General features: G+C 41.8%; 1 protein-coding gene across 2 annotated transcripts in view; it reads right to left on the bottom strand.

Moving 5' to 3' along the window:
- The window catches only part of LOC129818157 (rho GTPase-activating protein 7-like), a 98,503-nt gene that overhangs the window by 26,780 nt on the left and 45,036 nt on the right, over positions 1–26,687 (bottom strand). Inside the window, exon 1 of one of the 2 annotated variants that reach the window (XM_055873822.1) lies at positions 7,298–7,486. The exons of the other annotated variant lie outside the window; for it this stretch is intronic. Within the exon in view, the coding sequence (XP_055729797.1) occupies positions 7,298–7,310 (13 nt within the window). The 5' untranslated portion in view covers positions 7,311–7,486. Of the gene's footprint in view, positions 1–7,297; positions 7,487–26,687 lie in introns of those variants that run through there. 2 annotated transcript variants of the gene reach the window in all.

Genomic DNA, 26,687 nt, shown 5'->3' with positions numbered 1-26,687 from the left:
ACAGGTCCCAGACGTGCTCAATGGGATTGAGATCCGGGCTCGTCGCTGGCAATGGCAGAACACTGACATTACTGTCTTGCAGGAAATCACTCACAGAACGAACAGTATGGCTGGTGGCATTGTCATGCTGGAAGGTCATGTCAGGATGAGCCTGCAGGAAGGATACCACATGAGGGAGGAGGATGTCTTCCCTGTAACACACAGCATTGAGATTGCCTGCAATGACAACAAGCTCAGTCCGTTGATGCTGGGACACACTGTCCCAGACCATGACGGACCCTCCACCTCCAAATCTGTCCCGCTGCAGAGTACAGGCCTCGGTGTAACGCTCATTCCTTCGACGATAAACGCGAATCTGACCATCACCCCTGGTGAGACAAAACCGCGACTCGTCAGTGAAGAGCACTTTTTGCCAGTCCTGTCTGGTCCAGTAACGGTGGGTTTGTGCCCATAGGCGACGTTATTGCCGGTGATGTCTGGTGAGGACCTGCCTTACAACAGGTCTACAAGCCCTCAGTCCAGCCTCTCTCAGCCTATTGCGGACAGTCTGAGCACTGATGGAGGGATTTGGTGTTCTTGGTGTAACTCAGGCAGTTGTTGTTGCCATCCTGTACCTGTCCCGCAGGTGTGATGCTCGGATGTGCCGATCCTGTGCAGGTGTTGTTACATGTGGTCTGCCACTGCGAGGACAATCAGCTGTCTGTCCTGTCTCCCTGTAGCGCTGCCTTAGGCGTCTCACAGTACGGACATTGCAATTTATTGCCCTGGCCACATCTGCAGTCCTCATGCCTCCTTACAGCATGCCTAAGGCACATTCATGCAGATAAGCAGGGACCCTGGGCATCTTTCTTTTGCCGTTTTTCAGAGTCAGTAGAAAGGCTTCTTTAGTGTCCTAAGTTTTCATAACTGTGACCTTAATTGCCTACGGTCTGTAAGCTGTTAGTTTCTTAACGACCGTTCCACAGGTGCATGTTCATTAATTGTTTATGGTTCATTGAACAAGCAAGGGGAACAGTGTTTAAACCCTTTACAATGAAGATCTGTGAAGTTATTTGGGTTTTTAAGAATTGTTTTTTGAAAGACAAAGTCCTGAAAAAGGGCCGTTTCTTTTTTTGCTGAGTTTATGTATGCAGATGACTCAACAATATACACGTCAGCCACCACAGCAACTGAATTGACTGCAACACTTCAAAGAACTGCAGTTAGTATCAGAATTGGAGGCAAGGAATAAGTTAATCCTAAATATTTCAAAAACTAAAAGCATTGTATTTGAGATAAATCATTCACTAAACCCTAAACATCAACTAAATCTTGTAATGAATAATGTGTAAATTGAGCAAGTTGAGGAGACTAAACTGCTTGGAGTAACCCTGGATTGTAAACTGTCGTGGTCAAAACATATCGATACAACAGTAGCTAGGATGGGGAGAAGTCTGTCCATAATAAAGATCTGCTCTGCATTCTTAACAGCACTATCAACAAGGCAGGTCCTACAGGCCCTAGTTTTGTCACACCTGGACTACTGTTCAGACGTGTGGTCAGGTGCCACAAGGAGGGACTTAGGAAAATTGGAATTGGCTCAGAACAGGGCAGCATGGCTGGCCCTTGGATGTACACAGAGAGCTAACATTAATAATATGCATGTCAATCTCTCCTGGCTTAAAGTAGAGGAGAGATTCACTTCATCGCTACTTGTATTTGTGAGAAGTTGAATGTTGAATGCACCAAGCTGTCTATTTGAACTGCTGGCACACAGCTCGGAAACCCATGCATACCCCACAAGACAAGCCCCCAAAGGTATCTTCACAGTCCCCAAGTCCAGAACAGACTATGGGAGGTACACAGTACTACATAGAGTCATGACTACATGGAACTCTATTCCACATCAAGTAACTCATGCAAGCACTAACATTTAATTTAAAAAACAGACCGACAGGCACAGACACATGCATACATACACACGATAACATATGCACTATACACACACGTACACATGGATTTTGTGTTGTAGATACAGTGGCTTGCGAAAGTATTCACCCCCTTGACATTTTTCCTATTTTGTTGCTTTACAACCTGGAATTAAAATAGATTTTTGGGGGGTTTGTATCATTTGATTTACACAACATGCCTACCACTTTGAAGATGCAAAATATTTTTAATTGTGAAACAAATAAGAAATAAGACAAAAAAACTGAAAACTTCAGCGTGCATAACTATTCACCCCCCCAAAGTCAATACTTTGTAGAGCCACCTTTTGCAGCAATTACAGCTGCACGTCTCTTGGGGTATGTCTCTATAAGCTTGGCACATCTAGCCACTGGGATTTTTGGCCATTCTTCAAGGCAAAACTGCTCCAGCTCCTTCAAGTTGGATGGGTTTCGCTGGTGTACAGCAATCTTTAAGTCATACCACCTATTCTCAATTGGATTGAGGTCTGGGCTTTTACTGGGCCTTTCCAATACATTTAAATGTTTCCCTTTAATCCACTCGAGTGTTGTTTTAGCATTATGCTTAGGGTCATTGTCCTGCTGGAAGGTGAACCTCCGTTCCAGTCTCAAATCTCTGGAAGACTGAAACAGGTTTCCCTCAAAAATATCCCCACAGCATGATGCTACCACCACCATGCTTCACTGTGGGGATGGTGTTCTCGGGGTGATGAAAGGTGTTGGGTTTGTGCCAGACATATCGTTTTCCTTGATGGCCAGAAATCTCAATTTTAGTCTCATCTGACCAGAGTACCTTCTTCCTTATGTTTGGGGAGTCTCCCACATGCCTTTTGGTGAATAGCAAACATGTTTGCTTATTTTTTTCTTGAAGCAATGGCTTTTTTTCTGGCCAGTCTTCCGTAAAGCCCAGCTCTGTGGAGTATACGGCTTAAAGTGGTCCTATGGACAGATACTCCAATCTCCTCTGTGGAGCTTTGCAGCTTCTTCACGGTTATCTTTCATCTCTTTGCTGCCTCTCTGATTAATGCCCTCCTTGCCTGGTCTGTGAGTTTTGGTGGGCGGCCCTCTCTTGGCAGCTTTGTTGTGGTGCCATATTCTTTCCATTTTTTAATAATGGATTAAATGGTGCTCTGTGGGATGTTCAATGTTTCAGATATTTTTTTATAACCCAACCCTGATCTGTACTTCTTCACAACTTTGTCCCTGACCTGTTTGAAGAGCTCCTTGGTCTTCATGGTGCCGCTTGCTTGGTGGTGCCCCTTGCTTAGTGGTGTTGCAGACTCTGGGGCCTTTCAGAACAGGTGTATATATACTGAGATCATGTGACACTTAAATAAAGTCCACTTGTGTGCAATCTAACTAATTCTGTGACTTCTGAAGGTAATTGGTTGCACCAGATCTTATTTAGGGGCTTTATATAGCAAAGGGGTGAATATATATGCACACACAACTTTTCATTTTTTTTGTTGTTGAATTTTTTTAACAAGTATTTTTTTTCATTTCACTTCACCAATTTGGACTATTTTGTGTGTCCATTACATGAAATCCAAATAAAAATCTATTTAAATTACAGGTTGTAATGCAACAAAATAGGAAAAATGGCAAGGGGGGATGAATACTTTTGCAAGTCACGGTATGTAGTAGTAGAGTAGGGGCCGAGGGCACACACGTATTATGTTGTGAAATCTGTTGTAAATTTATTGTAATGTTTTTAAAAATGTATAATTGCCTTCATTTTGCTGGACCCCAGGAAGAATAGTTGCTGTCTTGGCAGCAGCTAATGGGGATCCATAATAAATACAAATACACGTTTTGGGATGGACGGACAGAGTTTGTGACATTAGAGAGGAGATCAGCTGTACCTGCTAAAATATGACATACAGGCTAGTATCACATAACTCTGAGGCTGTAAAGCTATGTATCAGAATGTACCTGCCTAGGTTACATTAAAAGCCTGCACCCTCTGTGACATCTAGGAAGATTTTAATCCACTTAACCCCAACATTTCTCTAATTTTTCGCCATCATTGTGAAGCCCAAGTTATTATTTTGCTTTGACAAAGTAATTTCTCTAGATTATTATTTAGTGTGATTAGTGATTCATTTACCTCTGTCCCTCATTTTCAGGTCAACCCTGCTACGTGAACTCCCATTTGAATATGGTGAAAATAAACTATACTTTTAAAATATTTTTTTCCAAAAGCAACATTAAACAGATAATAGTCAAATCATAGTGTAAAAATAGGTGAGCTGGTTCTACTCTTTTTGGCAATTTCCTGTGTTTTGTGGTGGAAAACTGAGCGGGTCAAGCCTAACACGCCAACCCTGTTACCCATAGATAGACAGGCTGATTTAAGATGAAATCGTCAACCCTGTTACTGTCAACCCTGTTACGGTCAACCGTGTTACTTTATTTGGCACTTAATATGCACGTGCTGTAGTATTTTTATTTATTTAACCTCTTGAGATGAAGTTACACTTCTCAAAAGGCACCGTGGAACAACCATAAAGCCTTTGGCGGAATAAGTTGTTATCACCTTATAATAACACCCTGCTCCCAGATGTAAATAAACTATTAGCTACCCAAACCAGTGATCAGAATGACATCACAGGGCTGGAAAAGGCATAAGACAGGTGACCCAGTTGCAGTATGAAATATATATAAAACTGTGAACAATTAACTTCACTGCGCCTTGTTCACCACTGTATTCTCCCTGCGTATAAGCATGATTGTATCTGTGAGAACGGCAATTTTAATAAGGCCAAGAAGGGAAAGGCTCTTCCTTTTCCAAATTCCTCAGGCCGCCTTGGAGGAAGTTGTGCTTTTGGGCTCTGGGTTCTGATAAGAGATGCGTGCTCGCAATTCAACCCCTCCCTCCCTCACAGCGCCAGGAAGTCGGAGGAGTGTGTTTAGGGGCCTGGGAAAATGGCGGTACGTGCTCTAGCCCTGACGCAATCCTTGCCTCCCCCCCGAGTGGCGTCCCAGCGCGCACCACACACACTACACACCCACTCTTCGTAGCAGTCTCCTAAGTCCTACCACTATATGGGCCTCCAGGTCTAGAGCTGTCTTTTGCCATGTCTCTTCATAAGTGGATAGACATGAGAAATGCGTCTCAGTGTGATATGGTAACATCTCTCTGCTCTGACAGCTTACATGGTTCTGATCTTCACAACATCCTCCAGAGGACCAAGCCTTAGACTCGACAGCCTCAGTGGAATGCAAATACAGCTGCTTTTTACTGGGATGGCAAGTGTCAAGTGAGGCGTAAAAGTGGTATGAAAACCTCAAATGTCTGTAAAGTTATGTTGAGAACTGTAACACTAGACACGTGGAGTGCTAGGGATGATATGACTTTGGGTGGTTACTGTGGCCTAGTTAGATTACAACACAATGGATGTGTACTAGTGAATGGCCAACATATGTTCCTCTGAATGACTATAAACAAGGACATTTTTATGAGGAGAAGACAGGAAAGACCAAAAGATAGAACTGACCTCCATTTTCTGTTCTTAAATCAGAATATAGATGTTTGATGAATCGCAAACAACAGTGATATCCAGGAGTTGGTCATCTATCATGTTTCTGTTCTGTTAGGTATTTTGTGTGTGACCCAAGAGTGTCACTCGGTCAGCAAATCAGAGTTAATATGGAAAAAGTAACAATGGCTCTATAACAATGGCAATCAGAGAGCACCTGGTGATTGTTACACAATAACTTATCCCCCTTAACCATCTATACCAGTGCTGGCTTGTCTCATTCCATTACTCCCCGGCCAAAGTTGGCAGGTAGAATTGCATTAGGTCATAGGTATAATTGTTCCTGTGCTCTGTTGCTCTTGGTTGCTAACAACAGTGTCTGTGTGATCCATTCATGCCAATGGGGAAATTAGTTGGAGGGATTTTCGCTGCTATAGTTGGAGAACTTTCAGATTGCAGAAAGTATAATTGGTGAATTAAGGTCTTCTAGGAAATACTAGACACCACAATGAACCGGTCAATCTCTACTGAACCTTTTTAGAGAACCATCTGCAAATGAGCCCAACTTAGGGGTCAGCTCACTTTGAATCATGTTGATTGCATTGAAATACTTGGCATTTAATGGTCAAGTAGAACTATACACATGATAAGATGCCAAATCTTAAAATGGTGAAATACAACAGTTAGTTGATTAGAGACCAAATACTCTAATCCATTGCAATGACTGAGTGACTTTGTTCAGTCTGGTTCCTCTGAAAAGCTAACACCATGGGAAAAAGACTTATTGGAAAACAACAGATGTGCTAGGCATTTTATCTCTGATTCCAAAGTAGCTGGTTTTCTATCATAACTCCTAAGTTCATCAAATATTACAGCCTGAACCCATTGCCTACGGCCTAGGAATATATATGGAGCAGGAAACAAATACAGTATATTACACACTAACATTACACACTAACACTAACATCACTGAAATTAATTTAAACAATTGACTGGCACCTGCATGAAGAATTCAATATAACACACTCCCACATAACACTCAACCTACAGGCCAGAAATAAAAATATGAATGAAGTACTCTGTAGGCATAAATTCTTAAGATGTCATTTGAATATTTTATATGGACATTTTTTCTTAATTTTAGAGTAAACTAAGAAACTTAACTTTCGAATCTATATGACAAAACATCTAGGCTATTTAAACAAGTATTTATTAAATTATTTGATATAAAATAATACATTTTAAATGAGCTGAAGTATCATATTTATGTACTCACTTTCCTTGACAAAATGTTGAATATTCACACTGTCTTTACTGATCCTACTCAAACAATCAACCACTTATTTTTTTCATTAGAGCTCACTGAAGAACACCTTCAAGGATTTTATTAACATTATAGTCATTTATTTAGCAGACAGTCTTATCCAGAGTGATTTACAGTAGTGAGTGCATTTATTTTCATACTGGTCCCTTGTGGGAATCAAACCCACAACCCTGATGTTGCACACACATGCGTTACCAACTAAGCCACAGTGAACCCTTTCATGTTCCTTGAAAGTCAAACTATTCCTTTTGAATCTATATGACAAAACATCTAGGCTAGTTAAATAAGTCTTTTTAAAAGCCTGTTGCAAAACCATAGTCTAGAGCATGCATTAGACTAAAGGGCTGCTGATCATGCGGTGGTGCAGCACATCACCTTACATCATCTGAACTCCTCACCTCATTTTGAGCACCACATGAACCTCACAGCTGACACCCTATCAGGTTAGTAGTGGCTCTCTGAATGTGTTAATACATGTAAGTTTATATTTGTCAGAGTCCTAGAATTTGTATTGTAGTACTAAAGTTCATAGAAAAGTTGTTACTTACTTGTAATCAACATGGTGCTGTAATGTTGTCAGATAAAATGTGATATTTAGTCTCGTTTTATTCTTGTTAAGAATGAGCAAACTTATCAAACTTGATGTTGAATAATAAAAACACATAAAAACAATAAAAATCTAATCAAATATTGAAGGCAAGTTCAGCTGTCTTGATCATATTGGCCATCATAGTGAAATCAGTACAAACATTTCCACTTTCCAGTCGCCCTTCCCTCTACTGGACCATACCAACTGCACTTAATGCTCACTCCAGGAGGGAGGCTTCTAAAATTACATAATGGATGACCAAGGCATGCCAGGGTATTTATAAAGTATTTCAGAATTCAGATAACTTTCTCTACTGTGACAACTAATACAATTGTAACATCTGATATAAAATAATTCATTTTAAATTAGCTAATGTATCCCCCCCCCCCCACACCACCACCCTTAAGAGAGTGTGGTTGATCCCATGACATTGCCCTGTTGGTATTAGACTAGACTGGAGTGACCAGAAAGAGATTTCCAAACCTCTGGCCTTGAGCTCATTTTTGCCCCTTTGTAGTCAGACTTGACAGTTAAAATTAGATGTAGCAGACAATCAGCCTATCACGGTAAACAAGGAAACTCTCAAAGACAGTCAGGCCAAGAACATGATGAAATTCCCTCCACACAGGCTTCATAATAATCATGTATTTTTATAAAATACAGTACAATATTTGGACTTTATGTAACTATTCCTTCCAATATCCAGATTTCTTACACACTTATGTTCTCACTTTTTTGACAAAGTGGTGAATATTGACTATCTTTACTAATCCTACTCAAACAATCAACCAGTTATTTATGTCATTTAAACTCACTCAATAACATTTTCATGGATTTCATTAATATCATAGTCATTCAGCAGACAGTCTTATCCAGAGTGACTTACAGTAGTGGGTGCATACATTTTCATACTGGTCCCCCATGGGAATCGAACCCACAACCCTAATGTTGAACACTCCACACTCTACCGACTGAGCCACAGGGAACCCTTCCATGTTCCTTGAAAGTCAAATAATTCCTATGGTACAATACCTTATCTCTAAAACCTGCAGCCCACACTTATATGTGGTCTGACTTTCTCCTGTAGCTGCTATCAGCATCCTGTAAAAGGCAGCCGCTGTTTAAAAGCAGAAATGGCACATTTAGTTCAAATCAAAAGAACAAGAGGATAGTAACTCTAATGACTACCCTTAAACCACTGTGGATGATGACAAAAACCTGCAGTGCTAATAGCCCTCGTCAAGGCTTCATCAGGATTCATTCCTAGGTAAGCCATTAGCGGTAATAGGTTCCATTTACAACGTAGGTGTTTGATTAGGCTCTTTTAAATGTGAAAACCCCTTGAGAGGTCCACCGCTTTGCTGCATTAATTCACAGTTGAACGAAAGATGGAAAGAAATGAAAACAACTAATGACTTTTACACAAGAGTGAAGTACAGGACCCATGGTCCCCTTGGCAACCTTCCTGGAGCGCTTAGCTCAAGTTTATAATAAAACCTGGAAATAGGCATTCTTGGCTGTTACTGGGAATGAGATGTTTTTCTTGGATGACCCTAGCCCAAGATTCTGGTTTATGTGCATGATGTCATAGTCCATCATAATGCAGACCAAAGTTTTGTTATTTTTCCTGCAGATTTCAAAACAGCTTCTGCTTCATGTCTATGTAATAAAGTCATTATTTTATAATACACTTTTGAAGACAAATGTTGACTACGGTAATTGTCACAATTGACCAAATATTTTATCTTGGCACAATTATAAAGTTTTTCTGTTTGGGTTAGCTGGTGAATTCATCAAAGCTACTGGCTCCTTCTGGTCCCTTGAGGGTCCCACACTAGTTTTGAGTGAGTTAATTTTGCGGGGCGGGGGTGTGCACTGCAGCCCTCCTCCCCAAGCAAAGGCTTCCGCTCTGACAAGCCCCTTATTCCAAATGGTTTAACTCCAAATGATGTAAAGCACTGTCCTTCCATTACACAATCTGCTTTAATTCTATACCTATATAAAAAAAATTTAGCAGCTGTTGAATAGTTTGAGTTCTATGGATGTTATAAAACTTGTTGCTATGTAAGAGATTATGACTTCTGGGTTTTCCTCCTCAGGATCACAACTTCTAAATGCTGAAGTGATAGTGATCAGCAAGGATGAAATGATCGCTGCTGTTAATATCTACGTTTCTCTACCTCTCCCATCAAATCAAACTTAACCATGACGACAGATGTTTTTCTACTCACTGTTGCTTCATGGGCAGTCAGCCTGCCTTACGATAAATACACAACATCACAAAGAAATTGCCATACGGAGACATGAAACTATGCTGAAACTATAGAAACCACACTGAACACCACAACAAAGAAGATCATTCCACATCATCTCACTTTACGATATGAGCTTGGACAGGTTGGCTGAAAATGGCCAGGCTATAGCCAAATGGGTCTATATATCAAAGACACACATCCAGAGGTCCAATGGCATCTCTCTCCAGTTCATCATTCTTAGAAATGACATCATCTGTGTTCAAATCTTTGTGTTGATGAAATTATGTTACTTCAACAGCTGTGGTGGCAGACCGGCCAGCAGCCATCCAGTCTGTTCTACTGGATGGTTTTTATTTACAACTGAACTATTTACAATGACTGTGATTAATGCTAATGGCCAAGCCTCTCTATTGGAAACAGTCAGATCCATCCACCAAGACTGATCCAAAGCAACACTAGCGCCATGTGGACTGTGGGTATGTTTAATACAAAGTGACATATGTCCTAGTGTTGTGAGAAGGACAAAGGGACAGCCGTGTGTGTGTTAACCTAGTATGAAAGTTCCCCCATCCTCGTTTGTTTGCTAGGCCATAAAGCTGAGAAGCTCACTTAGGCTTGACCTCTGCTCTTGGCAGCCGCTGCACTGCTGGCCCCTGGTCACTGTTTTGTAAGGTTATGCAAGAACACACATCCTTTACCTGAGTAAGAGGAGGAGGGTGTCAGAAAAGGAAGAATTCAGGTCAGAGTGTGTGTGTGTGTGTGAGACTGTGTTTGTGCGTGTTACTGTGTGTGTGTTTGTGTGGTTATGAGTGTGTTATGGAGGGTATGTGAGGATGTGTCATGTGTTTACTCTCATGGACTTTGTTTCTATTTGAGTATACCGTATGCACTTGTGATTGTGTGTGTTTCTCTCTATGTGTGTATTTCTGTGTCTGTAATCTGAGTCCAGCCTCTGAGTCTTTGGGCTGGTATTTCCGTTGATGTAGGAAGCATTCTTTCTGTCCCTAGAACTGTGTGTCCCTCCCCTTCTACTCACCGGCACTGCAGCTCCAGCTTGCCATCTAGCCTCTGTGTACAAATCAACCTGTCCTGAACACACTGGGCGCCTCTGTACTGGAACCAGGAAACGCTGAGCACAATCACTGACCACCTCCTCCTCGCTCAAAATAACTTCTAATTTTAGCAGAAATACTTTATCAAAAGCTATGATGATAATAATAAAACTACAGTATTTTGGCCTCTTTGTGTACCCTTTAGGGACAGAGACAGAGGGACAGAGGTGGCAGTGTAGAATGAAAATAACCTGTGAAAATAATTAAAGCATTTGACATGAAAATTGGTAAAAGCATACCGGTAGCTGACATCTATACCAAACCCATGAAAAGGCCTTGGCCCTGCCGTGCCCTGACATGGTCTGAATGTTATTGTATAATAGTGGTGTAGAGTTAGTAGAGTTGTCAGTGCCTGTTTGTCTCTTGCTGCACTGAATATAATTGCCATAGAGCTCAGAGCTTAGGTTACAGTAGGCCAGAGTCTGTCACAGGCCAAACGACAGGACTAGCCCCTGAAAGGAGCCTCTGATGAGCTACATAATCAATTAAGTGGGGATATGATAAGAGCTGTGCTTTATTAGTTAGAAAGTATTAGTTGCTTTATTACTTAGAAATTATCTGGGGTGCAGAGTAATGGGGCATCCATGTACAGTTCATTTGGAAGGCATCTTCATTGGGACACCTATGGCTGCTATGTTCTCTGGCAACATATCTGTGTTTATTTCCCTTCTCATACCTCAGCTATTAAATTGGAGTTTAGGGAACACAGTTCTATTTCATATATCTGATAATGGCACTGGAGGGGATGGCTGCTGTTTTACGGGCTCCTAACCAACTGTGCTATTTTGTGTGTTTTTTTCGCATTGTTTGTAACTTATTTTCTACATAATGTTGCTGCTACTGTATCTTATGACCAAAAAGAGCTTCTGGATATCAGAACAGTGATTACTCACCTCAAACTGGACAAAGATTTTTTCTTTAACTTCTTGCGACTATAGGGGGTGCTGTTTTCTCATTAGCATAATTTGCATTACAGATTAAACGGCTTCCTACTCAATTCTTGCTAGTACAATATGCATATTATTACTATTATTGGATAGAAAACACTCTCTAGTTTCTATTGCCGTTGGAATTTTGTCTCTGAGTGAAACAGAACTCAATCTACAGCACTTTTCATGATAGGGAGTCAGATTTCAAACATTTTGGCCACTGATCTGGAGTCAGTTTAAAGCTCACTGTAAATGCTATGGAGAAACAGACACTGCTTACGTCTTCCCCTGGATGTCAGTGCGTGATGACGCTTTGAATGGTGTCGATTGCGCAATCAGTTTCTCTATAAGACACCAAATAGCGGAAGTAGCTTCCCTTTGCTGCCTGCGCCTGGCGCGCGAAGGACATCGTACTCGCCTCCTTCCAAGCGTTAGTTTAGCCAGTAATATTTCTCCGGTCATGTTTTTACCCGTTATAGGTGTTAACAGCATCATAAGGTAGTTAATTTGAACCGTTGTATAGCAATTTATATCCTTTTAGTGCGATTTTGAGGCATTGCTTTGTTGTGCACTTTGAAGCGCTGGGCACATTTCGGGGTCCCGGTCGTACGTTAGTGGGCATTTCGACAGACAAGTGGACATCTTTCGACCAAAAGAAGATTAGACCCAAGAAAGGATTCTTTGCCCAAGATTCTGATGGAAGAACAGCTCACAGTAAGAACAATTTATGATGATAAATCGTGTTTCTGTCGAAAAATGTTAAACGCTTACGCCGCCATTTTGTTTTGTATAGCTTCGTTTGGCGCAACCTGTATTGAAAAGTAAGGATAATTAAAAAAATGTAAATCAGCGATTGCATTAAGAACTAATTTGTCTTTCGATTCCTGTCAACCCTGTATTTTTTAGTCAAGTATATGATTAGCTATTAATTAAACTAGATCACTCAAAGATGGCGACCGACATTTCCAGGCTTGTTTTGCTACTATTTTCATTGTATAACCACGTTTTTTTATGGCTAAATATGCACATTTTCGAACAAACTGTATATGTATGTTGTAATATGATGTTACAGGAGTGTCATCTGAAGAATTCTGAGAAGGTTAGTGAAAAAATTAATATATTTTGGCGATGATACGATATCGCTCTCTTTGGCTAGAATCAGTGCTCGGGTAACGTTTGCATATGTGGTATGCTAATATAACGATTTATTGTGTTTTCGCCGTAAAACACTTAGAAAATCTGAAATGTTGTCTGAATTCACAAGATCTGTGTCTTTCCATTGCTATGTGCTGTGTATTTTTAAGAAATGTTTTATGATGAGTAAATTGGTATTACAAGTTGCTCTCTGTAGTAATTCTAGGAGCTTTGGTGAGATTTGTGATGGTGGCTGCAATGGCAAACTATGATTTATACCTGAAATATGCACATTTTTCTAACAAAACCTATCCTATACCATAAATATGTTATCAGACTGTCATCTGATGAGGTTTTTTCTTGGTTAGTGGCTATCAATATCTTAGTTTAGCCGAATTGGTGATAGCTACTGGTGTTGAGAAAAAATGGTGGACAAAGAAAAATAGTGTCTTTTGCTAACGTGTTTAGCTAATAGATTTACATATTGTGTCTTCCCTGTAAAACATTTAAAAAATCTGAAATGGTGGCTTTATTCACAAGATCTGTATCTTTCATTAGGTGTCTTGGACTTGTGATTTAATGATATTGCTAGCGATGCTAATCAGTGTGGGGGGGGGGGGGGTGCTCCCGGATCCGGGGTTGAGGCTCGTTAGAGGTTAATGAGTCCGACGCAAATGATTCACTGCTTCTCCGAAACCAGGCCGAAATACATATAATTTGGGTGATGAAAAGACGGAAATACAGAGGGCTGCCTTGTGATCGGGTTGCCTTGTGAGAATTTGTTGGCGAGTGGGTAACCCGCCTCTACCATCCGTTCTATTGGCCAACGTGCAATTACTGGAGAATAAAATGGATGTTCTCCGTTTGGGACTATCATACCAACGGGTTATTAAAAACTGTAATATCTTATGTTTCACAGAGTCGTGGCTGAACGACAACATGAATAATATACAGTGCCTTCGGAAAGTATTCAGACCCCTTGACTTTTTCAAAATGTTACGTTACAGCCTTATTTTAAAATGGGGTGAATAAAAATCCTCAGCAATCTACACACAATACCCCATAATTGAAAGCGAAAACAGAAAATACCTTATTACATAAGTATTCAAACCCTTTGCTATGAGACTCGAAATTGACCTCAGTTGCATCCTGTTTCCATTGATCATCCTTGAGATGTTTCTACAACTTGATTGGAGTCCAACTGTGGTAAATTCAATTGATTGGACATGATTTGGAAAGGCACACACCTGTCTATAAAAGGACTCAGTTGACAGTGCATGTCAGAGCAAATACTAAGCCATGAGGTTGAAGGAATTGTCCGTGGAGCTCCGAGACAGGATTATGTTGAGGCAAAGATCTTGGGAAGGGTACCAAAAAATGTCTGCTGCATGGAAGGTCCCCAAGAACACAGTGGCCTCCATCAGTCTTAAATGGAAGAAGTTTGGAATCACCAAGACTCTTCCTAGAGCTGGCGGCCCAGGAAACTGAGCAATCGGGAGAGAAGGGCCTTGGTCGGGAAGGTGACCAAGAACCCGATATTCACTCTGACAGAGCTCTAGACTTTCTCTGTGCAGATGGGAGAAACTTCCAGAAGGACAACCATCTCTGCAGTACTCCACCAATCAGGCCTTTTTGGTAGAGTGGACAGATGGAAGCCACTCCTCAGTAAAAGTCACACGACAGCCTGCTTAGAGTTTGCCAAAAGGCACCTAAAGGACTCTCAGATGATGAGAAACAAGATTCTCTGGTCTGATGAAACCAACACTGAACTCTTTGGCCTGAATGCCAAGCGTCACGTCTGGAGGAAACCTGGCACCATCCCTACGTTGATGCATGGTGGTGGCTGTATCATGCTGCCGGGATGTTTTTCAGCGGCAGGGACAAAGTACAGAGAGATCCTTGATGAAAACCTGCTCCAGAGTGCTCAGGACCTCAGACTGGGACACAGGTTCACCTTCCAACAGGACAACGACCCTAAGCACACAGCACAGACAACGCAGGAGTGGCTTCGGGACAAGACTCTGAATGTCCTTGAGTGGCCCAGCCAGAGCCCGGGCTTGAACCTGATCGAACATCTCTAGAGAGACCTGAAAATATCTGTGCAGCAATGCTCCTCATCCGACCTGACAGAGTGTGAGAGGATCTGCAGAGAAGAATGGGAGAAACTCCCCAAATACCAGTTTGCCAAGCTTGTAGCGTCATACCCAAGAAGACTCGATGCTGTAATTGCTGCCAAAGGTGCTTCAACAAAGTACTGAGTGTAGGGTCTGAATACTTATGTAAATGTAATATTTCCGTTTTTTATTTCGAATACATTTGCAAAAAATGATAAAAAACTGTTTTTGCTTTGTCATCATATGGTATTGTGTGTAGATTGATGAGGGAAACATTTTTAATAAATTTTAGAATAAGACTGTAACGTAACAAAATGTGGAAAAAGTCAAGGGTCAAAACTGTCTGAAGGCACTGCACAATTGGCTTGGCTTTCCGTGCATCGGCAGGACAGAACAGCTACATCTGGTAAGACGAGGGGTGTGGGTGTGTGTCTATTTGTCAATAATAGCTGGTGCGCGAAGCTGTAGACCATCTATATTTTTTGTAGCCACCTATTTACCACCACAAACCGATGCTGGCACTAAGACCACACTCGACGCGCTCTATAAGGCCATAAGTAAAACAATAAAATGCTCATATAGAAGCGGCACTCCTAGTGGCCGGGGACTTGAATGCAGGCAAACTTAAATCCGTTTTACCTAATATCTACCAGCATGTCACATGTGCAACCAGAAGAATAAAAACACTCTAGACCTGTCACGCCCTGACCTTAGAGATCCTTATTTATTCTCTATGTTTGGTTAGGTCAGGGTGTGACTTGGGTGGGAAAATCTATGTTTTCTATTTCTTTGATGTTTTGCCCAGTGTGGTTCCCAATCAGAGGCAGCTGTCTATCGTTGTCTCTGACAGTTGTCATTTTCCGTTTGGGTTTTGTGGGGTGTTGTTTTCTGTTTAGGTTGTTTCCCTGACAGAACTGTGTGCTTTCGTTTTCTCCTGTTGTCATTTTGTTTGAGTGTTTTTGTGAACATTAAAATCATGAACACTGTCCACGCTGCGCTTTGGTCTCATTCCGACGACGAACGTTACAAGACCATCTTTACTCCACACACAAAGAAGCATACAAAGCTCTCCCTCGCCCTCCATTTGGCTTATCTGACCATAATTATATCCTCCTGATTCCTGCTTACAAGGGAAAAGTAAAGCAGGAAGTACCAGTGACTCGCTCATGCTGACCACCATAGTTCCTGTGCCCAAGAAAGTGAAGATAACCTGCATAAATGACCATCATCCCTTAGCACTCACGTTTGTAGCCATTAAGTGATTTGAAAGGCTGGTCATTGCTCACATCAACACCATCATCCCAGAAACTCTAGACCCACTCCAATTCGCATACCGCCCCAACAGATCCACAGACAATCCAATCTCTATTGCACTCCACACTGCCCTTTCACACCTGGACAAAAGGAACAACTATGTGCATTGACTACAGCTCAGCATTCAACTCCATAGAGCCCACAAAGCTAAGGACCCTGGAACTAAACACCTTCTGCAACTGGATCCTGGACTTCCTGATGGGCCACCTCCAGGTGGCAAGGGTAGGCAACAACATATCTGCCACGCTGATCCTCAACACAGAGGCCCCTCAGGGGTGCGTGCTTAGTCTCCTCATGTACTCCATGTTCACCCACGACTGTGCGGCCAAGCACAACTCCAACACCATCATTAAGTTTGCTGACGACACAACAGTGGTAGGCCTGATCACCCACAACGATGAGACAGTCTTTTGGGAGGAGGTCAGAGACCTGGCAGTGTGCTGCCAGGACAACAACCTCTCCCTTAACGTGAGCAATACAAAGGAGCTGATCATGGACTACAGGAAAAGGAGGGCCGAACACGCCCCCATTCACATCGACGGGGCTGTAGTGGATCGGGTCGAGAGTTTCAAGTTCCTTGGTGTCCACATCACCAACAAAGACAGTCGTGAAGAGGGCACGACCACACCTTTTCCCCCTCGAGAGACTGAAAAGATTTGGAATGGGTCCCCAGATCCTCAAAAAGTTCAACAGCTGCACCATCGAGAGCATCCTGACCGGTTGCATCACTGCCTGGTATGGCAACTGCTTGGCATTCAACCGTAAGGCGTTCCAGAGGGTAGTACGTACGGCCCAGCACATCCTACCATCCAGGACCTATATACTACTCAACCAAGTCATAGACTATTCTCTCTGCTACTTCACAGCAAGCAGTACCGAGCACCGAGTCTAAGTCCAAACGGCACCTTAACAGCTTCTACCCGCAAGCCATAAGACTGCTGAACAATTAATCGAATGGCCACCCAGGCAATTTACATTACTTTGCTTACACTACTGCTACTCACTGTTTATTATCTCTGCATAGTCACTTTACCCCTACCTCCATGTATAAATTACCTCGACTAACCTGCACATTGACTCTGTTCCGGTATCCCCTGTATATAGTCTCGTTATTGTTATTTTATCGTATTACTTTTTATATATTTTTTTAACTTTAGTTTATTTAGTAAATATAGACCCACGAGCCGCTGAGGCCCCTCATGATGAGCTCCATTTTTTTGTGGCCCCCACCTCTGTTAAATTGGCCCATCCCTGCCCTAGAGCAATAGCTAGCATTGGACACCACTTAACTGTGACAGTAAGGTCTGCACAAATGTGTGAAGTGAATACTTATTTACTTACTCTATGAAGTGTGTACTTGTTGATGTATTCCGAGGAGTGTGTGCTTCTTGACATACTACACAAAGTATGTACACTATAAGGTTGTGTACTTGTTGACAAGGACATACCCTACGATGTGTGTACTTGTTGACATACACTACAAAGTTTGTCCTTGTTTACATACAGTACACTTTGAAGTGTGTACATTTCTTGTTGATGCAGTGTGTTACAATGGAAAGCCTGGGCATCATGCAGGCTGACGGTCATAATGGTCCCTAGTGGGGTTCTTAGTTTTCCGGAGCCTTCCCGGAGCCTTCCCATCAGGATATCCCAGTTCCAAGCCATCCCACATTCTGTCTCCGAGCCACTGACCCAAAATAGCACCTCTGATCCGTTCAGCGTGTTGTCCATCCATCCAGGAAATGTCAAAGCTATGATGTACATTGGCCTGTTCTCTCTGACCCCTTGTCTTTCTCTGTGTTTACAATGGGCTTAGCTAAATCCATCATATGGAATTATGCTCTACTGACATGGTCTTTAGTGTCTAAATCCAGAGCTCTGACATTTATTCAAATGGTGTTAGTTTATACCTACTGACTGTTCAGTACCATGATACTAGATATTTAAGCAGTCGCTGATGACTCCGATTTGAACCCTTACTTCGGTTTGAACCCTAAAAAAGTAAAGTATAAGTAAGTAAAGTAAAGTATACAAAGCATGTGCTTTTTATATTACACTAACTAGGTAAAGGAGTAAAGGAATGCTGGATGGTCTTAATTTTTTTTTTTTACACGAGTTTATGAGTCTATAAGGAAGCCCTACAGAAGCCCAAGGCAAAACAAAAAAAAATCGTAGACTTTTAATTATCTAGTTCGAACAACTTAGTAAATATATGTTTTTTTTACTAAGTCATTCAAACGAGATACTAACTCGTTTGAAATGACATATGAATTATTTTGAACAGCGTATTATCTCATTCAAACGACTTAATTGTCTAATTAGGCCTGATGCAGTGCCAGCTGTGCTTGTAAGACCGTTGTTGCAGCCATTCATTCAATGATTCCATCCATTGATATGGTTATTCAATGGTAGTTATTTAATAGCCCAAAGCAGAGCTGCTTTTGAATGCCAGAGCATGTAAGTGGGCCAACCTGATCTCACGGTTTTAACAATTTGACTTCAGATTCTGACGTTTATCCATGTTTCTCCAAACATCAAATTTCCCGAAGCGTTTTTGACCAACTGGGTTGCTCCTCCTGCTCAACATTGTCTTTCCAAGGGTGGCGTGTTCAATCCCAGTGGTGGACATTCTTTTTTTTCTTCCTTTTTTCTATCCCAAACCTTAACCTTCACCAAAAACCATTCGTAATGAATGCCTTAACTTAACAGTGTAGTTATTTTTGTTTTAAAACTATCCCAAACCTTAACCCTTAATGTAGGCATTTGGAATGAATCAAGGAAGACGCTGAGCAAGAGGAGAAACCCAGGGTGTCAAAAACACTTTGACATTTGACGTTTGGAGCAACATTGAAACTTGACGTTTGGAAAAATGTGGATCAACATCAGAATCTGAAGTCAAATTGATAAAACCGTGAGATCTTGTTGGCCCACTACATGTTCTGGTATTCAAAAGCAGCCCTATCAAAGAATGAAAAATCATATCAATGGATGGAATCAGTGATTGAATGGCTGCAGGAACGATCTGACAAGCACAACTGGTGCTGCATTACACATTAGGCCTAACTAGACAAATTAAGTCATTTGAACGAGATAGTTATTCAAACAACTCTGTATCTCGTTCGAACTTTTTTTTTTTTTTTTACTAAGTTGTTCAAATGAGATACTAAGTAATTCGAACAAGATACTAAGTCATTTGGAATAGATTATTCCAATCGTTTTCTTTTTTGCCTTGGGCTTCAGGGCTTCTGTACGTCTCTGATGTCTAATGTCCTTTCTTAATTACAGCTTATAGGAGAAGCCTTTTCACTCATGCAGGTGGGAGATTGTTGTGCCGGCCGACGTCCGTGTTCATCTGCTTAGTTTTGGTAAAGAAAGACGTCTCCAAGATGTCTGGCAGAAGCCCAGAGATGACCCATTCAGCGCAGAGACAGGAGGGAGCCACAATGCAAAAGTGGTAGGGATTTAGGCAGCGCCTGGACTGAATACCGCAGTGTGTGTGTATGTGTGTGTGTGTGTGTGTGCGTGTGTGTGACTGTACACAATGAGAAGAAAACAGACAAGTGTTTGCCTCTCCTCCATGTGATGCCAACTGTTCTGCACACACAGCTAAGAGCCAGAGCATTTGAGCACAAGGTAAGCAAACAGTTTAGAGTATAATCTCCTCCCTAGCTCCCTACAGAATGGCTAGACGGGTATACGCACTTGCACCCACATGTGTACACCTGCAGAAGAAATAGAACACACACACGCACAGCAATGCTTAACACCATAGCAGCACCCACCTGTAGCACGCGCTCCAGCAGGTATATCTCACTGGTCACCCCCAAAGCCAATTCTTCCTTTGGCCGCCTCTCCTTCCAGTTCTTTGCTGCCAATGACTGGAACAAACTGCAAAAATCACTAAAGCTGGAGACTCTTACCTCACTAGCTTTAAGCACCATCTGTCAGAGCAGCTCACAGATCACTGCACCTGTACATAGCTCATCTGTAAATAGTCCATCCAATCTACCTCATCCTCATACTGTATTTATTTATTGATCTTGCTCCTTTGTACCCCAGTATCTCTACTTGCACATTCATCTTCTGCACATTCTACCATTCCAGTGTTTAATTGCTATATTGTAATTACTTCACCACGATGGCCTATTTATTGCCTTACCTCTCTTATCCTACCTCATTTGCACATGCTGTATATATATTTTTTCTACTGTATTATTGATTGTATGTTTGTTTATTCCATGTGTAACTCTGTGTTGTTGTATGTGTCGAACTGCTTTGCTTTATCTTGGCCAGGTCGCAGTTGCAAATAAGAACTTGTTCTCAACTAGCCTACCTGGTTAAATAAAGGTAGAAAAAAACCACACAAAAAACCATACATACTCACATTCAAGCAGCCACACATGCAGACTCAGTTAAGAGTGAAACAGCTGTGTATGTGTGTGTGTGTGCACTGTGCCTCCTGTCCTGCCTCTGTCGCTCTGCCTTCATTTGCTTTTCAATTAGGCTTACAGCTTGCCTGGCTACCCAAACCCCTTGATCCGGCCAAACACCACTCCCACAGACGGTAATTTCTTCTCTGCAATGAGTCTGGATCTGAGTTCCTCCCTGACGATTTCTAGAATGGAAATCAAATCTAGACCATCTGATTGGTCCCAGCAACCGATGGGTTGGGCCAGAGCCAGAACACACATAGGTAAAGCAGAGTTTTGAAAATTCATCATTGGCTTTGATACTATGATTGGTTAGAGATGATCCAATCACTGATGACTTTGTTTTGTACAAAACCCCTCATTTTGACGTCACCACAAACGACTTCAAAGATGGCAGTTTCAGACTGAAGTATGTAGCAAACGATAGAGCAGTGGATGACAGGGAGAGAGAGAGAGACCAGGGCCGGCTCCAGGCATAAGCTTCATAAACAGTCGGTTAGGTTCCCAGGCTACTAGTGGGGCCCAGACCCTCTCAAAAATCTGTATATATTTTTATCCTTTATTTAAAGTGCCAAGTCAGTTAAGAACAAATTCTTATTTACAATGATGGCCTAACCCAGACAACGCTGGGCCAATTGTGCGCTGCCCTATCAGACTCCCAATCACAGCCAGATGTGATTCAGCCTGGATTTGAACCAGGGAATGTAGTGACACCACTTGCACTGAGATGCAGTGCCTTAGACAGCAGCGCCACTCGGGAGCAGTCCCTGGTTTGATATATATACACAGTACCAGTTAAAAGTTTGGACACACCTACTCATGCAAGGATTTTTCTTTCTTTTTTACTATTTTCTACATTGTAGAATAATAGTGAAGACATCCAAACTATCAAATAACACACATGGAATCATGTAGTAACCAAATAAGTGTTAAGAAAATCAAAATATATTTTAGATTTTAGATTCTTCAAAGTAGCCACACTTTGCCTTGATGACAGCTTTGCACACTCTTGGCATTCTCTCAACCAGCTTCATGAGGAATGCTTTTCCAACAGTCTTGAAGGAGTTCCCACATATGCTGAGCACTTGTTGGCTGCTTTTCCTTCACTCTGCAGTCCAACTTAACCCAAACCATCTCAATTGGGTTGAGTTCGGGTGATTGTGGAGGTCATGTCATTTGATGCAGCAATGCAGCACTCCATCACTCTCCTTCTTGGTCAAATAGCTCTTACACAGCCCGGAGGTGTGTTTTGGGCCATTGTCCTGTTGAAAAACAAATCCAGTCCCACTAAGCGCAATCCAGATGAAATGGCGTATCGCTGCAGAATACTGTGGTAGCCTTGCTACCACGCTTGCAAGCCGAAGAACACCATCCCTACCGTGAAACATGGGGGTGGCAGCATCATGTTGTGGGGGTGCTTGGCTGCAGAAGGGACTGGTGCACATCACAAAATAGATGGCATCATGAGGCAGGAAAATTATGTGGATATATTGAAGCAACATCTCAAGACATCAGTCAGGAAGTTAAAGCTTGGTCGCAAATGGGTCTTCCAAATAAACAATGACCCCAAGCATACTTCTAAAGTTGTGCAAAATGGCTTAAGGACAACAAAGTCAAGGTATTGGAGTGGCCATCACAAATCCCTGACCTCAATCCTATAGAAAGTTTGTGGGCAGAACTGAAAAAGCATGAGAGAGCAAGAAGGCCTACAAACCTGACTCAGTTACACCAGCTCTGTCAGGAGGAATGGGCCAAGATTCATCGAACTTATTGTGGGAAGCTTGTGGAAGGCTACCCGAAACGTTTGACCAAAGTTAAACAATTTAAAGGCAATGCTACCAAATACTAATTGAGTGTATGTAAACTTCTGATCCACTGGGAATGTGATGAAAGAAATTAAAGCTGAAATAAATCATTCTCTCTACTATTATTCTGACATTTCACATTCTTAAAATAAAGTGGTGATCCTCACTGACCTAAGACAGGGAATTTTTACCGGGATTAAATGTCAGGAATTGTTCAAAACTGAGTTGGCTAAGGTGTATGTAAGCGTCCGACTTCAACTGTATATACTGTATATCGCCACCACATGGCAAAATGTGTAGAATCGCAGGAAATAAGCTTTACAACGGTCAAAAATGTATCTCTGACCAATGGCATGTAGAATTGAGTAGAATTGCATGAAATTAGTAGAATTTCATGAAATTTGCTACATCAACTCACCCCTCAACTACCATATACAGGCACTGACACTGGACAGGCCAGTGTGGTCATTGGGTCATTATGATCAGATGAAGACTTGATTGCAATTACTGAGCCAGACACTGATACTGCCAGTATGAGATGAGTGAAGTAATGACAGTAATAGGGGGAGTGAAATAACAGTAATGACAGGAGAGGGTGAGTAAACTGTGTAGTGCCTGGAAGGAAGTCCCACAGTGAATGACTTCATAGGAATGCATGGAAACAGACATGTTTCCAAAGTCCTGCCTTCAGCCACATCACCCAAAACTGAAGTGATGTAAGAATTAAATGAGCAGATGCACTATGACTCACCTCAGGGGCTTTCCTGTGTTACAGCAACATGTGCTCCTAAACTATCTGGTATCACTTACAGGCACCATGCTTTAATGGTAACAGTCATTGGCTCATAATGGCAAAGCCCGATGACTGGGTAGCTCAGGCCAGTCAATGACATGTCCTGCCAGAGGAAGTGGAGGTTACAGCCCTCTAACCCTGTGATCCAGGCTGTGATATTGCCTTTTATAGACATACTACACTGGAGTGTTATGTACTGTCCTGAAGGAAATCCCTCTGTAATTAACTGACTCCTGACCGCAGGGACAGGCCCTGTCCCTCGGCCTTCCGTTAGAGTCTGTAGTTGGGATAGAAAGAGAGAGGGAGGGAGAGAAGGAAAGAGAGAGAGTGTGAAAGAGTGAGGGAGGGAGAGGAACAGAGCAAGAAAGAGAGAGACATAGCAAGTGAAGTACAGTGCAATGAGAAAGTTAGAGAGTGAGAGAGAGAGAGGAAGGAAGAGCCAACCCACTCCAGTCTAATTGTGCTTGGAGCAACCTTCACGGCGTCTGATCCCTCTCTCCTAAAATGAAGCAGGACCCATTCTAATTAGCAACTCTCTCTCACTTAGCGCCACGCTAACTCAACGTCCTAACACAACGTCCATGACAAGACACACACTGCTCCCATCAGTCCTTTTATCGGCCTAATAAACCCTTTGACGGCAACCATGACTGATATTCCCCACCCAAAATTACAGTGCTTAGTTATTTGTGATTCATAATCAAGTTTTGAAGTATTAATGTCTAGCAATATTTAAGGTGCCAGTGTTTAATATACACTTCCTCAAGTTGCATTAAATCTTCAAATCCTTTTTTTCAGTTATTTTACAATTGGCTAGTTTCCCAGGACTGGAGACGAGCTTTTTGGTCTCTCTCTCTCTCTCTCTCTCTCTCTCTCTCTCTCTCTCTCTCTCTCTCTCTCTCCTCTCTCTCTCTCTCTCTCTCTCTCTCTCTCTCTCTCTCTCTCTCTCTCTCTCTCTCTCTCTCTCTCTCTCTCTCTCTCATCTCTCCTCTCGCTCTCTCTCTCTCTCTCTCTCTCTCTCTCTCTCCTCTCTCTCCTCTCTCCTCTCTCCTCTCTCTCTCTCTCTCCTCTCTCTCTTCTCTCTCTCTCGCTCTCTCTCTCTCCTCTCTCTCTCTCTCTCTCTCTCTCTCTCTCTTCTCTCTCTCTCTCTCTCCCTCTCTCTCTCTCTCTCTCTCTCTCTCTCTCTCTCCTCTCTCTCTCTCATAATGTCAAAGTGGAAATATGTATGTTACAATGTTTAGTTAATTACAAATTAAAAGCTGAAATGTCTTGAGTCAATAAGTATTCAACCCCTTTGTTATGGTAAGTCTAAATAAGTTCAGGAGTTAAAGTTTGCTTAACAAGTCACACAATAAGTTGCATGGACTCATTCTGTGTGCAACAGAGTTAAACATGATTTTTTAATGATTACCTCATCTCTGTACCCCACACATATAATTATCTGTAAGATCCCTGTCGAGCAGTCAATTTCAAACACAGATTCAACCACAAAGACCAGGGAGGTTTTCCATTGCTTCACAAAGAAGGGCACGTATTGGTAGATGGGTAAAAAAAATATCCCTTTGAGCATGGTGAAGTTATTATGGATTATGGATCAACAACATTGTAGTTACTCCACAATACTAACCTAATTGACAGAGTGAAAATAAGGAAGCCTGTACAGAATAAAAATGTTCCATAACATGCATCCTGCAATAAGGCACTAAAGTAAAACTGCAAAAAATGTGTCAAAGCAATTCACTTTTTTTCCTGAATACAAAGTGTTATATTTGGGGCAAATCCAATACAACACATTACTGAGTACCACTCTCCATATTTTCAAGCATAGTGCCGGCTGCATCTTATTATGGATATCTTTGTAATCGTTAAGGACTGTGCGGGAGATAGAATGATTGTCAAAAATAAAAGTAAAAAATAAAACATAATAAAGGCTGATAGAGGCTGATGCCATGCAGGTGTTTGTACACATGCATATACACACACCCATTCAAATAAACGCATACAAGAACACACACACATGTAATAGTGCCAGACATGCATACAAACATATACATTTGGCATTACTGTTATGATCTTTGTTGTCCTTGATGTCCTTTCTTTTTCTGTTTTTTGTTGTTGTTTTTTTTGCATTGTTGTTTGCTGTTTTTTTCTGTCTTTTTCTTTTTAGTTCATTTTCTTGCTTCTTGGAGGTGGGGAATGGAATTAATTGTATTTAAAAAAATGTATTATACCCTGTATAGTTTGCTGTCTTTGGGGACATTAAAAGGGTGTCTTGACCATCTGTGGTCACTGAAAGATCCCATGGCACTTATTGTAGGGGTGTTAATCCCGGTCTCCTGGCTAAATTCCCAATCTGACCTCATACCATCATGGCCATCGAATCATCCCCAGATTCTAATTGACTCTTTCATTCCCCTGTAACTATTCCCCAGGTTGTTGCTGTACATGAGAGTGTGTTCTCAGTCAACTTATGTGGTGAAAAAATATATAAAGTAAGGGGTTTGTAAATGTCAGGAGAATTATGAGATATGCTTGAGGGGTTAATTACAGTGCCTTCAGAAAGTATTCATACCTCTTCACTTATTTCACATTTTGTTGTGTTACAGCCTGAATTCAAAATGGATTCAATGTATTTTTTCTCACCCATCTACACACAATAACCCGTAATGACAAAGTGAAAACAAGTTTCTAGAAATACAGAACAAAAAACTTGAATACTTTATTTACATAAGTATTCAGATCATTTGCTATGAGACTCGAAATTGAGCTCAGGTGAATCCTGTTTCCATTTATCATCCTTGAGATGTTTCTACAACTTGATTGATTGGACACAATTTGAAAAGGCACACACATGTCTATATAAGGTCCCACAGTTGACAGTGAGCAAAAACCAAGCCACGACGTTGAAGGAATTGTCCGTAGAGCTGCGAGGAAGGATTGTGTCGAGGCACAGATCTGGGGAAGGGTACCAAACAATGTCTGCAGCATGGAAGGTCCCCAAGAACACAGTGGCCTCCATCATTCTTAAATGGAAGAAGTTTGGAACCACCAAGACTCTGCCTAGAGCTGGCCGCCCGGCCAAACTGAGCAATCGGGGGAGAAGAGCCTTGATCGGGAAGGTGACCAAAAACCCGATGGTCATTCTGACAGAGCTCCAGAGTGCCTCTGTGGAGATGGGAGAAACTTCCAGAAGGACAACCATCTCTGCAGCACTCCACCAATCAGGCCTTTATGGTAGAGTGACCAGACGAAAGCCAATTCTCTGTAAAAGGCACATGACAGCCCGCTTGGAGTTTGCCAAAAGGCACCTAAAGGACTCTCAGACCATGAGAAACAAAATTCTCTGGTCTGATGAAACCAAGATTGAACTCTTTGGCCAGAATGCCAAGTGTCACGTCTGGAGGAAACCTGGCAGCAGTGATTACCTGGCCAATACCCTCCCTACGGTGAAGCATGGTGGTGG

The sequence above is a fragment of the Salvelinus fontinalis genome, chromosome 2 (genome assembly GCF_029448725.1).
Source record: "Salvelinus fontinalis isolate EN_2023a chromosome 2, ASM2944872v1, whole genome shotgun sequence".
NCBI classification, from domain to species: Eukaryota; Metazoa; Chordata; class Actinopteri; order Salmoniformes; family Salmonidae; genus Salvelinus; species Salvelinus fontinalis.
Note: the sequence above shows the minus strand (reverse complement) of the source record. Positions and strands in the feature narration are given on the sequence as shown.